We start from the raw sequence: 13,905 nt of genomic DNA on the forward strand, positions 1-13,905 counted from the left end.
TTTTCCAGGGGCTATAGAGATGATGTTACATTAATATCAACACATAGCGCATCCTCTTTCAGGACAGAGCTCAGACTTGCTTCAATTGGACTCTTCTGAGGACAGTCTCCCTAGCAAAGCAGATATTTAAGACCAGAGGGCAGTTTTATTACTCACTCAGAGCTTCCTGATTACTTCTTGTTTAATTTCAGGGAGGACAATCATTACCTTCTCAACTTCTTCACTGGTAAAACTCACACGAGAAAAGGTACTTCATTTAAATTCTTCTCCCATCATAGCTATGAACAGGCATGGCGTCACATTTTCATTTATCCTTCACAATGAGCCAACCAAGTTAGGCACTATTTTGTCCTGGGTGCAGATGAAATTATAAAGCAACTTGTCCAAGGTCACTCAGCTAGTAGTGGTACAGCCAGGCTCTGAATTTGAGTAGGTCTAACTTGGAAGCCAGCACTTCATGAGGTGGTGTGTGTATGAAGAACCTTAGCTGCAACTCTCGGGTGCAATACCATGGCTCATCAGATGTTGAGTATTATTTTCCTAAATATTCCTGACTATGACTGACACCAGCCCTCCCTCCCCAGTTCCTTCAAACTTGCCTCAAATTCTAGGTCCTAAAGGTGTCTCCTCAGTCCTTTAAGGAATTAATCTCCCCCTCTTTTTTGTGCACATCCTGTCTAATCCTTAACCATGTATATGCATTTTGAGAACAAACAGTCTGATTCATTTGGGTGTCCCTATGGACTCCAGGTGATTCTGAGGCAGGGGTAGAGGGACTACCACACTTAAAGAAACACTGCCTCCAGCTGTTGTGACTTTGGATTGAAATCATGTTCTAAAGAGACACGAACAAAATAAAAGTTAATTTCCACTCTCCCTCCACTCAAATAATTTTTATGATTTCCTACATCTTATGGTTTTATAGTATTGTTTAATCTCTGACCTTTCTCTAAACAGGTCGGTGTTGCAGACTAATCTTATTAGTGGTCAGACACCTCCATTTTCAGGTACTAGTAAGATATCTGATTCTGCTTACATCACTATGTGACCTCAGGGTAAATAAAACACTCCTCTCGGTCTTATTTCCCCATCAACGCAGAGATATTCAGCTTTTTAAAGTTATAAAGACGTTATAAGCCTATTTGAGACCAAATAAGAGAAACTTCTCAAGTACCCTGGGGAGGGGAAATAATTCTTACCAATTTAAGTTACTTTTAAGAGTTTAGGGCTATCCTAAGTTCATAAGTAAATCAGGGGTAAATCCTCAAAACTGGTTCTAATTCCCCCACATATGTTCTTCCCCAAAGAAATAAATCTTTAGGTAACTCACAGGAAAAGGATAAAGTGTCCTGACCACTCAATTCCAAAAAAAAAAAAAAAAAAAAAGTAAATGGATGATGATTTCACCATAGGGGGAGTGTTTCTCAAGTAACTAGACACCAAAAGCTTGTAAAGTACACTGTACTTAGTTCCACCACAATTGCAGAGCTCAGAAGGAAAGAAAAACACACAGAGAAATAAGTTTTATTTAACCATGGGTGACTTTGGGAACTTTATGAGCTATAGGAACATAGATCCATATTTGGGAATCCATTATAAAATTAAGCATAGAAATGGTAAATAATTACAGATCTTTCAGATGACCAGAATGTACTAGAAAATGTGGAATCCTGACCTCCACTAAGAACTTACTAGCCTTGGCCATTAAGGACATGATTTGGAGGCAAAAATAAAATCCATGTAACAAATTAAATGAATGGAAATACAAATTTATGCTCTAAATGCCCAATTTCTCAAGATTAGGGGAATAAATCTGCCTTTTCCAAACATTAGACCTATCAGCATGCTTATGACACAAACTACAGCCCATGACATGTATTGAGGCTACTCTCTCTGTCAAAAGAGAAGTGAATTTCAATTCTCATCTTTTGGGAAGTTCCAAAGGACATTCTGAGAAGCAACCACCCTGTGCCAACACTCTTTTTAGGGCAACAGAGAATAAAATGGTGTTGGCTAGGATTTGTCTTTTCGTTCACTGTGATATACCAAGTACCTAGAACCAGAGCCTAGCACAAAGTAGTATACAAGGAGTATTTGTGAACTAATGCAAGATGCAAAATACAAGAATTCTAGGCTACAGCTGGTTTCCATGTTCTGGAAGAAAAGAGGGGATCCTTCTTTCTGGATGGAGATATTGGCAGGAAGAGAAGAAAGGTTTTGTCAATGTTAATTATCAGGTGGTCCCCTAGTCGATGGCTGCCAGCAACCAGGCTTTATTCTAAGCACCGCAAGAACTCGTGGTGGCTCAGTCACAGGGCGACTTCACAACCTGCCTCTAGCCGTCATCCAACACTCCACCTCCTACTCACCAGGACTGCCTCACAACCAGCTGTGAAAACTTGCTTGACTGGCACCTCTATATAGACCCTCATTCATATGTGACTAGAGACGGAAGTGTCTAGCATCTATTAAAACCCTACTCCGAGTTTGCGCCAAATTTTAATGGGGTGAGGAATGAGAATTTGTGCACCACTTTTTAATTATGGTTTTATTAGCTTAATTAAATTATATAAGCTCTCTGATATCTTTTCACATCCAACTCAATGAACATCTATCTATACATGTTGACGTTAGTTCTGTGCTGCATTCTAATTTGAACACCACTTTACTGTGATTTAACTACTAAAAAAAAAGAAAAAATCTTGACTTTTATAGTCAATCTCCTGAGGTTCTCAACAGGCATGAATAGATTAAAATTTTTTTCAAATCAAGATATGTAAGATCTGCTTACCATTTATTTGCACAGAAAATGAGTGAGAGAATGAGAAATCACAAAGCAACAAGCAGCTTTCTGTCATCTTTTTAAAATTTTCTAGTAAAAGTACGAGTTGGAAAATGTTTCAAGTCCTTACAGCTTTTACAGTTAAGAAGAACTCTGTAAGTGCTCTCTGGTTTTTATTTCATCTGATAATTTAGATGGTTATCAAGGATTTAATTTTCTACAAAGAAAGGTAGCTCTTAATTCCAGGTCTTGAAAAGGCAATGTACAAGATGAGACGGGAACACCTAATGCCAGAAAACAAGGAGGCTATCCATGACCAAAAGGACACAGGAGCTAACTTGGAAGGGGCACCCACTGGCCACATATGAGATAATCTGGACATAAAAAAATAATGACTGTAATGGATTAAAACACTTTAACCATATAAAACAAACATATGACTTACCTTTGGAGGCAGCCTGGGCTCTGGCCCATTACTGTAAAACTGGTAAATAAAGGAAAAGAATGTGATCTTATCTTCCTTATATTTTAGGGAAACCAAGTAATTGATGAAGAAGAGCTTCTCTTTAAAGAATTCCAACTACTAATGTAAACAGAATGATAGAACTTGAAAATTATCACTGCAATACCTAATGATATAATAGATCTGGGCAATAATTACCAATATTTGCTAAAACCATTACATAAAAGGTTGATGTGGAACTTTTAAATAGAGCAATCAAACTAATAACATCTGAATTTACTGACCTATCTTAACATCATTAAAAGTGAGACAACCAGACGTTATGCACCTTCTGATGTGATTCAACAGAAATACACAACTCTTATAAATTACTGCCCAAAAGTTATACATATATTGAATCTAGTAAAGTCTCTTCATCTAATTAACAATTTATAGAAAGTAGGGGGGATAGAGGGACAAGTTAAACAGCATCTTAAAGACAGAATCAGCCAAATCCAGAATGTGGGAAATTCTACAGCACAAATGATCTAATTTCTTCAATTTGAAAAAAGGCATAAAAATTGGGTGTGTGTGTAATTTATAGGTTAAAAAAGGCTTAAGAGACATAGTAACCAAATGCAATGAATGACTCTCATTTGGATCTTTATTTGAATAAACAGTAAAAGGACATTTTTTGAGGTGTCGGGAAATTTGAACACGAAGTATTACAGGATGCGGCAGCCATGAAAATGGGCTTCTCCATGCTCCTACTGTGGGGTGGGTAATTAACTGACAGCTGCTGTGATTTGAATCTGCCATGGTGTGCAGCTAAGGCCCTGCTTCCTACTGGCTACTCCCTGCCAACAAAGGAGCATAGCAGGAATACAAAGGCAAGCCCATTCCTGCAAGATGTGGGACTACTCTGATGAATGGGCATCTTTGGCATGAGGACTTTTACAGACTTGCTAAAACTTTCTTCAGACTGCACTGTGGATTAAGACTTCCCGCTCAATCATCCTCCTTCCCTCTCTGCTTCACAGCAGTCAGGTCTATGCTGAGGTTTCCCAACCTGCCCTAGCTCCTGCCCCATTTTTCCTCACATGTGTTTTCCCCCAGTAGATCTCTTGCAGGCCTGCCAGAACCCAAACTAAACAGATGATATCAAGAAATTAGCATTAAATGAGTTGGGGATGCTAATATTGTGATTATTTTTTGAGTCTTATCTATTAGAGACACATACTCAGGTATTTACAGGTAAAACGACAGGATGACTGAAATTTAACTGTAAAAATACCTCAGCAAAAAATGAGAAAATGGGGGATAAATTAAGATTGGAAAAATATGGGTAATTTATCTTCTTTTGTGTATATCTGAAAACATCCATAGTAAGATGTGATAAATACCTGACCAATAATCCTCAAAACTGTCGAGGTCATCAAAAACAAGGGAGGTCTAAGAAATTCACAGCTAAGAAGGGTGTAAAGAGATAATGACAACTAAGCATCATGCGGTATCGTAGAGTGGATCCTGGAACAGAGAAAGGACATTTGGGAAAAAGTGAGGCTACATGAACCAAGTATGAACTTCAGTAAACAATAATGTACCAATATTGATCCACTAATTATCACAAATGTACCACATTAATGTAAGACATTAATAACAGGGGAAACTGGGTGTGGGGTATTCGAGTGCTCCCTGTACCATCTTCATAATAATTCTGTAATAGAAACTTGCTCCAAAGTTTTTAAAAAGTAAAAAAACACAAAACAATAGATTATTTAACTATCTCATCATATAAGAAAATAATGATCCCAAATAGACTTTAATGTTTTTCTTTACTCACTGGGATGCAATTTTGTGGCTTTATCCTCACCGGTCAATTAGCTAGAAAATGCTATTGAATTTCTGAGTGCACAGAGAGTAAACTGAAAATTCAGTCTCCCCATGGACCACCCCACAGTGTCTATACATACAAAAAAATGAAAACAAAACTATAACTCTGATGAAACATACATTTATTTGTTCCCATCAAGGTTTAAAATTTGACAAAAATGCATTTCTGTTACCAAAAACCTTCAGGCAACAACAGAGATCGACCTTAACACAGAAAAACAAAGATTTCATTCCACAGACTCTTGGACTTAAGAATTCATTTGAGTTCCAGAGATAATACTAAACTAATGGGGTCATGTCAAGCTGCCAGTATCCATGCTGAGGCTTTTCCTGATACAATCTTTTGCAATGTAAGCAACAATGAAAATATCACTTTTTTTTTTACAAGTTCATGTTATATTACTTATATACTGTCCAAAGACAAAAGGAGGACCAAGATCTTTGCTTAAAAATAGAAGTGCATAATGCAAATTTGCAAGCTTTGACCTGCATCAGAATCATTTGAAGGGCTTGTTAAAACACAGATTGTTGGGCCTCGCCTCATTCTGTTGTTGGGTGGGGCCCACGAATTTGTATTTCTAACAGGTTTCTAAGTGAAGCCAATGATACTAGTGCGGGGACCACACTTTGAGAACCACTGGGAAAATATTTAATAGGACAATAATTATGTCATGAAAGTGAGTATGTCATAGCAAAAGGCACAAAGTATTGCTTTGTGACCTTGGGCAAATTAACCTCCCAATCTGTACCTTGCATAGGTTTTAAGGAATCAAATAAAAACAATATTTAAAGCACTTAACACAATACCTGGCATATGTGGTTACTGAATTATTAATTATTGAATGTTTTTACGCTATACGAAATTAAGGTTAAAGTTATGTTCATACTGTTAACTGAGACACTATGCTTAACTGAACTTAAGATATATTGATCTCAAAAGAGTTACAAGAAACAAGAGGTACTTTTAGTCTTCTTATGATCATTAATTACCATTCTGAAGTGTACATTTATTCATCCAATTACAATTTTCACTGATTAACTGATTTACTTTAAATAATAAAGAATACAGTTAATATGAAAATTACTGGCATAATTTTACTTTAGATTAGTGATGTTTACTATCCTGAATTATCCATTCATGAAACTTTCAATCTGCTATAGAAGGCTAATAATTTTCCTACTTTTCTTAACACTGTATCAAATGAATGCATTCTTACCAAAACTGTTTTGCAGGTTTTTCAAATGGAATTTCCTATGCCTTTGACTGATAGCTTTGTTTACACTTTTGCACTACAAGAATAATAAAAGGAGTCAGATACCTTTCTATTATTTTTCCTACAACTTTGCTTCCATAAAGCTAAAATGTCCACTGATGACATCATCTACCTTTGTTTAACCACAGTAAATAGTTTACATTTCAAAGGAATGCAAACATTTCCCTGGATAAAAGCCTGTAATGTAATACAGACTGTAAATTTCATGTCCCGTAGTATATCTAAGCAGGTATAGCTGCTGATCATATATGGATTAAGACAATAATTTATCCTGAATAATTTTTCATACTTCAACATGAAAAAACATACCTAGCAGTCAAAACCCTTATTTCGTTTTTCTTTCACATGTATAAAGTCAAAGTCCAATCTACCTTTCCTAACTAGCTCATATTAATTTTTTTTCATACTGCTCAACTATCTGACACCAAGTAGCATTCTCCTTTATTAAAAGCATCTTTATTCAGTCAGAGCAGTTTTTTTAAAGTGAGAATTGAATTGTGCATTTGGTCCAGAATTAAGAGAGAAGTGTTTTGCTTTCTTTTTAACCTTACATGGTTAGACATTAAAAAAAAAAAAAAAAGGTTTGTAAAGGGTACTATAACCAGCCCTACCTCTTTAACATGAAGGTCTAATATTACATAATTCTTTCCAAGAAGCTGACCGGGAGTAAAATGTAACCTCTTGTAGAGGTGAAAAGAGAAAACTAGAGGCATGAGATTAAAAAATCATACGGGTAGTTTATAGCTACTCATAGAATTGTGTGCACACACAGAGTGAATCTAGAAGGAAAAAAAAAAATAGGGATTTGATGAACTCTAAGATAAAGAGATCCAGTTCCAGTTGAGACTAGGAGACCTTGCAAATTTTTTCAATAAACTTGCAAATGGAGTACATTCTTACATAATGACTTGAGACTTTATCTAAACAGTCTGACTGAAAGATGCTTGTTCACTTGTTAGACATGTATGACATTACTGAGAAGATTTAGAGTTCTAGAAGTAAAGAAGACTGATTAGCCTGTGCAGGTGTATGAAGAATGACACATTAGGCAAGAGGTTATGTAAACCATTTACTAAAAAAACACAGACTGGATTTTTACATTCCCAGACCTCTACTTATCTTTTCTAAGTATGAGGGACCTGAAATTCTTTGACCACCATCAGATTTAGTGGATGATAGAGCCAATTTTGGATTAAGAAATTATTTCTGCAGTTTCAAAACACAAAAACAATTAAAATTTTTAGTCAGGTTGAACATGTACACTTCCTCATTCAAAAAGCCCCACCACGAATGTATTCAGATCTTATCAATACCATATTTTTGTTTTTTAAAATACAATTCCTTCTACAATAATATACTAATAAAGATTTTAAAGTACTGCATACTGTTTCAGTAAGAGGCACATAATGAGAATATTAACATTGTCCTTTAACTTCGAAAATAAAACTCATGGTCAGGGTTTCACCGATAGTACAGGAAGGAAAAAAATAATTAACCAGTGTTAAAAATTAAACAAAAATTTACTTTTTATTGAGTATTTATTACTTTACATGCAAAGCATATTAAAAGTGAATCTATATCACGTTGACTACCCCAGTGAAAACCTACGCAATGGGAATTATGAAAGCTGTCTACACAATACTAATGTGATCAATAAATGATCCAGATGTTTCTCTACAAATTTGCATTACCTGAATTAGCTGATTTTTCAACAAAACAGTAATTTTAGCTTTCATATGGTCTTTACTGGTAACAGCAGACATCTGATACTTAAATTTAGCAGAAAAGCATAATAATAAAAACCCTGAATAGCACAGTCAAAACTTTCAAGAAACAAGTTCACCAAAAAAAGGTAATATACATCTATTAGGTATCCAGAGGGGGAAACAAAACAAAACAGGCATGTAATAAATGTCCATCAAGTGATCATCACTAACATTCTATTATTACCAAAGTGACTGCCAATATGTGAACTGTTTATTAGACTTAAACACCTAAAACAAACCAGTAATCAATAATGTATACAGAAAAACTAACTTAAAATTACATTTGAATACCATTAACAGTTTGGTGTATCTGACATAAACTGAATTCTTTTTACTTCACCACTGCTACAAATGCCTTTAAAATGTTCTTTTCATAATACATAATTATCTTAAAGAAACATGGTAAGATACTTCCCAAAATGCATCAGGTCTTTCATCCACCATTTAGTAAATGCTGCAGCAAATTAAACAGTACCTATTAACCAGACCTAAAATACAATGGCTGGATAATAAATACAAAAAGAATACTTTTGAATGAACTATTCAGATTCGACTGGCTAATGCTACTTAAGATATAGCACTCTTAAGATAGCACTGACACACACTATACAGATTGTACAATGCTAGATAGAAGGGCTGGTCCATGTCCATTTTTTGGAAACTTCTGTAATATCTAGAATTGTATACCCAGTTGACTAATACTTGCTGAAAGAATAAGTATGAAAATTTAACATAACCCCCTCAACCATATTTTTCTCACATATAATTATTTTGGGGGGGTAGGATGGGGATATGACTTTAATATGCTGTGAGATTCTAGCTAAGTAAACTAAAAAAACAAAGTGGGCTCAGGTTTTCTTGGACTATGATTCAAGTCTACACTGAGAATGAAACGACCAACTTCTATACATCAATGAGAAAACCTAACAGGATGGGGGGAAGTGCCTTTGTTGATGGACCTGATGAGCAAAATGTTTGTCTTATTAGTACTATGTTTTCAGTTTATTGAAACAACAAAAGTGTCACTAGTTCTCAGATAAGTCGTACAAGTTACAATCCTAATCAATGGGATGTCCTTTATTTATGAGAGCATAGTTCCAATGCAAAAGAAGTCAAGTTTACTGTTACATATTAGGAATGGTTTAGATATAATAAGAGAACATTTACCACTGACTTTAACATGTTATTTTAAAGTTCTGATTCCTGAATGTTAGTTCCTTCTCACTTAATATATTCTCCCCAGTGAAAAGCTGATGTGTTTGGTTTTTCGTATTATAAGATGAAAATATATGCCTGAATCTTATAACAGGTTATTAACAACATTATGAATAGTTATTAAATAAGTGCCAACATTGCATGAACTTACTAGGTACTGAGTCAAGGTCAAAGAACTACAAAAAAGATGAAAGATAACTATCACTATACATAGGAATACTGTGTAGGACATCAGATTAATCATCAAACCCAAGGTCCTTCCTATTTTGTCTTTTGGTGTTGAACATACGGACGTGCTACTACATTGACTTGCATTATTTTCCACAAAGTATTAGTGGACTCAAAAACTTGCATTTTAATTTCTAATTATAAAAATCCAGAGTAATCCAGAAAACAGAAACCACATGTAACTGAGGTAGGTTTTTTACCTTAAGAATACATTGCTTTCTACTGCAACTAGAAAGTTATTTTTAAAAACACATTGTTTCAGATATCTGCTCCTGATACTTAACCTGTTATAAACTACTTGAGCAAGTATTACAATGTTAATCTACTATATTTAATAAATTCCCTTAGAAATACACACCCTAAAGCCTTCCTCTTCCTCTCTAAAGGTAACTATAGTGCAATAAAATTAGTAACAATTCTAGAAAGATGAAACAGATATTACTAGAGTAATTCCCAAGTTTATGCATGTCAGAAATCAAGGAGGAGAGTCACATTCATTTTAAAGATGATAAACTTACTGTTTAGAAAATAATATCATAAACACATTAGAACTTTGGATATGCTTTATTATGCCACAAATTCCCAAGAGACATAAGAAATATTATTTCTGAACGGGACTAATAATTTCACAAATACTAGCACTTTATTGACAATAGCCAAGTTTTTTAAGGTCATGCACATGTATTTAAGTAACCTTTTTAAAATCTCGTGCTTTTTATAAAATTTAAAGGGAAACTGTAGCAGATTCTACTTTATTTTTCAATATTCAGTGTAAAAATCTATATGTGATATAAATATACATTTTAAGGACAGGAGGGAGGACTGCAAATGAACTGCTTTGCCTAAGTTGTCAGGCTCCTGCATATTTGCACTAGGTACCGTTATGTAAAAGATCATTGTTGGAAATGCTCCTGATAAAGTGAAATAAAGGAAAAACTTTAAAATAGCTTGGTCTTTAAAAGCATTAATACCTGGTATAATTTTAAAGGGGGAAATGAAATATTCCTTTACTTCCAAATGGATTAAACAGAAAATTCAAAATACTTCTCTTATTGAAAAACGAGTACACTAATACATTTTAAGGCTGGATACTAACACCATTTTCACAACATCCAAAGTATGGATGGGAAACTAGGCAACACCGATATTTCTGCCATACGCCTAAGGGTAAACAAAGGGAGATGAGGACTTCACCCCCAAAGATGGTGACTGAGCCTGGCATACCACTTTGACATGTGGGCAGCAGATCACTGTTCCCATGCTGGGACTATTCTCCAAAAAGGATGCTCTTATGCAGTAATTCTACAACTTTATCAAGTTTGGTAATCTAACATTGAACTTTTTGCTAAATATATATATATGGACATATGTGAACTTCTCCAGTGACCAAGTTAATTATTAAATAAACTAAATGGTGAAAAAATGCTAATAGCTAAAATTATGTTAATTTCAGGGTTTTCAATGGAAGATATAGGAGGAAAGAGGCAAGGGTAGCTGTTTCCAAATCTAAGTTATGATCAGAATCATTAGATGTTGAGCTTTAAAAATTCTATCCAGGGTCTCAACCTAAACCTATCTAGAAGCTATAACCCAAGAATTCTTTTTAAACAACCCAAATGATCCTGATGATTAGTCAAGGTTGAAACTTCTGAATTGGGGGCATGGGGGAGGGGAGAGGGCACGATCTAGATTATTGCAGAGTTTTAGAATTCAACATTGATATTTATCATTTACTCTGCATTTTTTCCCAATTGTCTCACCTTCCCTATTTTTCTAACAGTGAATAATGAAGTGGCTTAGCACGTAAAAGGAAAAGAATCAGTAGGGTACCCAAAATGGGTTTTTACTATGTTCAAGCCATTTACGTACATTAATTGGATAAAAGGGTACCAGTATACTGTTTGAGATTCAACTTCAGACAGATATTTCTTAATGTATTTTAAAGGAGAAGGTTTCCTTACTCAACATGAGAATGTAATAATATAAAATAATTCTAAACATTATTGTTACTTAATAAAAGAGAAAATTTGTATAATTCTTCAAAATAATTGTTTTTATAAATCCAATGTTAGGAAGAAAATCCCTTAAATTTGAAGTAGGGGAATAATTCTCTCATATGGGAACAACTGTGTCACAGTGTTATCCTCCAAGTTAGAAATTAAGCAAAGTATTTCAGTACTATTTCTGTTTACGTACTGTTTTGTTACAGTAAGTACAAATGTTTTAAATGTGGATAAATATTTTGGTTTTGATTTTAATGCATATGATAATTAAAAATATGGATTTTTTTTCCTTCTACACTGAAATTGTATACACTCTCTAGGCTTGATGAATAAACAACTTTTAAAATACCCCATGTTCACTTATAAACCTTGGAATAATAATTAAAAAAAAGTAGTACCTACATAAGAAATTTTACATTAAAATTACAATTGTATGTTTTTCTGAAGTCAAAGTGATTTTAAATTTATTTCAATATTTGAATACAAAATAGTACATTTTAATTTACTATAGCATAATTCAAGTATTCTCTTAAATTTTATATTTAGCCAACTAGTATATGATATTAACTGACTTTTTATAATAGCTTTCCTTTTTTAAAGATGACTGTTATACAAAAGAGTGTGACTCTATGTTCCTCTAAATTGCTTAGAATAAGTTGAGAGAACAAATGACAGTAGATAAAGACCTTTAGGAGTAAATCATCAACATATAAAAGGTTGCACACATCAGTAATAAGGCATTTGCAGGTAACTCCCTAAAAAGTATTTGAATTCATGTAAACAAAGACTATGTATATTCTTTTAGGGAGAAAATGCACTACCATAGATGAAATATATTCAGATGGTTGTGACTTTAAACCATATATTATTTGAATACCACACAAAACCGAAAGAGGCATAACCTACCAGTTTAATAACTAAAAGATGTTACTTATTTGTGAACTAAAAGGTTGATACTTTTTGAAACTGATAATGAAAAAGAAATATTTTGAAAATAAACATCCACTGTTTTCTAGAAATAAATATACATACTTAGTTAGTTTAATGTATTACAGCATAGGAATACTGTCCTAGCGCCCAAAACATTCAATCAGTAGTTTTAAAATATTTTTTCACACTGAGCCTTGAATCTTCTACCTTGTTAGCTGCCCAACAACTTTCAAAAGAGTTTTATTCTCCTGCTTTAGTTGCTCATTTTCATCTTCTATGTCATCTAGGTCCTTAAGGAAACAAAAAGGAAAATAATACGTAAGTTTTTAAAACACTTAAAAGTATTCTGAAGGTGATAAAAAAAATTTCAAAAATATACATTCAAAGATAATCCATACAAGCAATTAGTCTGCAAACGAGGGCTAGTTCTGAAAACAACTTTGGAAGGAATATGCCCCACCTAAAGGCAGCATCCACTACTTAGACTCCTCACTGGTATCATGATAATGCAGGCCAGATCTTTCAGTTTTTAAAGAGAAGCCAGAAATCAGAATTCTTTATTGTGAATCTTCCAATTTTTAATCACTATAAATAATTTAAGTTTTTAGTTAAAAACAAATCCCTCCTTCCCCAAACTGAGGGCTAAATACATATGCAGTCAATATGAGGTTTGGGGCCTTGGATTGCAACCCTGTGTCAAACAAATCAGGCATCAAAAAGATCCAGGTACAAGTTCTAGATGTACCCCTACCACCTTGGTGATCTTTGACAAGTATGCATGTTGCAGGGGGGAGAATTTGGGGAGGTGATAGAACTGAGGTATACAGAAAAGGAGGTCTGGGGCTTACAGAGTTGATCTGGTTCAATTTATGTTAGGCTTCTCTATGACATTTTGTTTAAGGGAAAGGTTTCGAGCTTAAAACAATGCGAAAGCCACTAAACTAGGTGCTTTAAAGTTATCTGATTCTAGCTCTATGTTCCCTATATTAATCTTAGTACCATATAAACACCAGTTGGTAAATACAAAGGCAATCCACTATAAGTTTTAGTTTGAAGAAAGACTATTTCAAGGTAGACTATTTACTGATGGTTGGAAAAGAAAACATTTATAGATTTATCCTTGCAATTCAAAATACTAAACTTGGAGAAATCAATTTGAATTCTAAGTGTACTACTGGATAGCAAAATTCTGAAACATTTAGTATACTGTCTTTGAACAATTAGGTAAATGAGTTTTAAATGTACAAACACAGAATTTGTATTTACTCACAAACTAAATTAATGATATTAGGAAACTAATTTGTTGAAACTAACAATAATAAAGATACGGGATTCCTAAAATCACTACAACTGAGACCTACCTAAGATTTAG

General features: G+C 34.1%; 1 protein-coding gene across 17 annotated transcripts in view; it reads right to left on the reverse strand.

Annotated features, from left to right (window-relative positions):
- Positions 1 to 13,905, reverse strand: part of PAWR (pro-apoptotic WT1 regulator) — a 209,221-nt gene that overhangs the window by 96,512 nt on the left and 98,804 nt on the right. For 10 of the 17 annotated variants that reach the window (XR_016394986.1, XR_016394992.1, XR_016394985.1 and 7 more), the window contains exons 7-8: positions 12,741 to 12,823; positions 1 to 4,751 (exon numbers count right to left, since the gene is read on the reverse strand). The exon at positions 1 to 4,751 is cut by the window's left edge. Coding sequence is in view for 2 of the 17 variants with exons in the window: in XM_089921075.1 (XP_089777201.1) it covers positions 7,516 to 7,597; positions 12,741 to 12,823 (165 nt within the window). In the remaining 15 variants the exon portion in view is untranslated. The other 7 variants (XR_016394995.1, XR_016394993.1, XR_016394996.1 and 4 more) reach the window with 7 other exon arrangements.

The sequence above is a fragment of the Delphinapterus leucas genome, chromosome 11 (assembly GCF_059928025.1).
Source record: "Delphinapterus leucas isolate spDelLeu-1000000601 "Yukka" chromosome 11, BTC_Dleu_Yukka2, whole genome shotgun sequence".
Classification (NCBI taxonomy): Eukaryota; Metazoa; Chordata; class Mammalia; order Artiodactyla; family Monodontidae; genus Delphinapterus; species Delphinapterus leucas.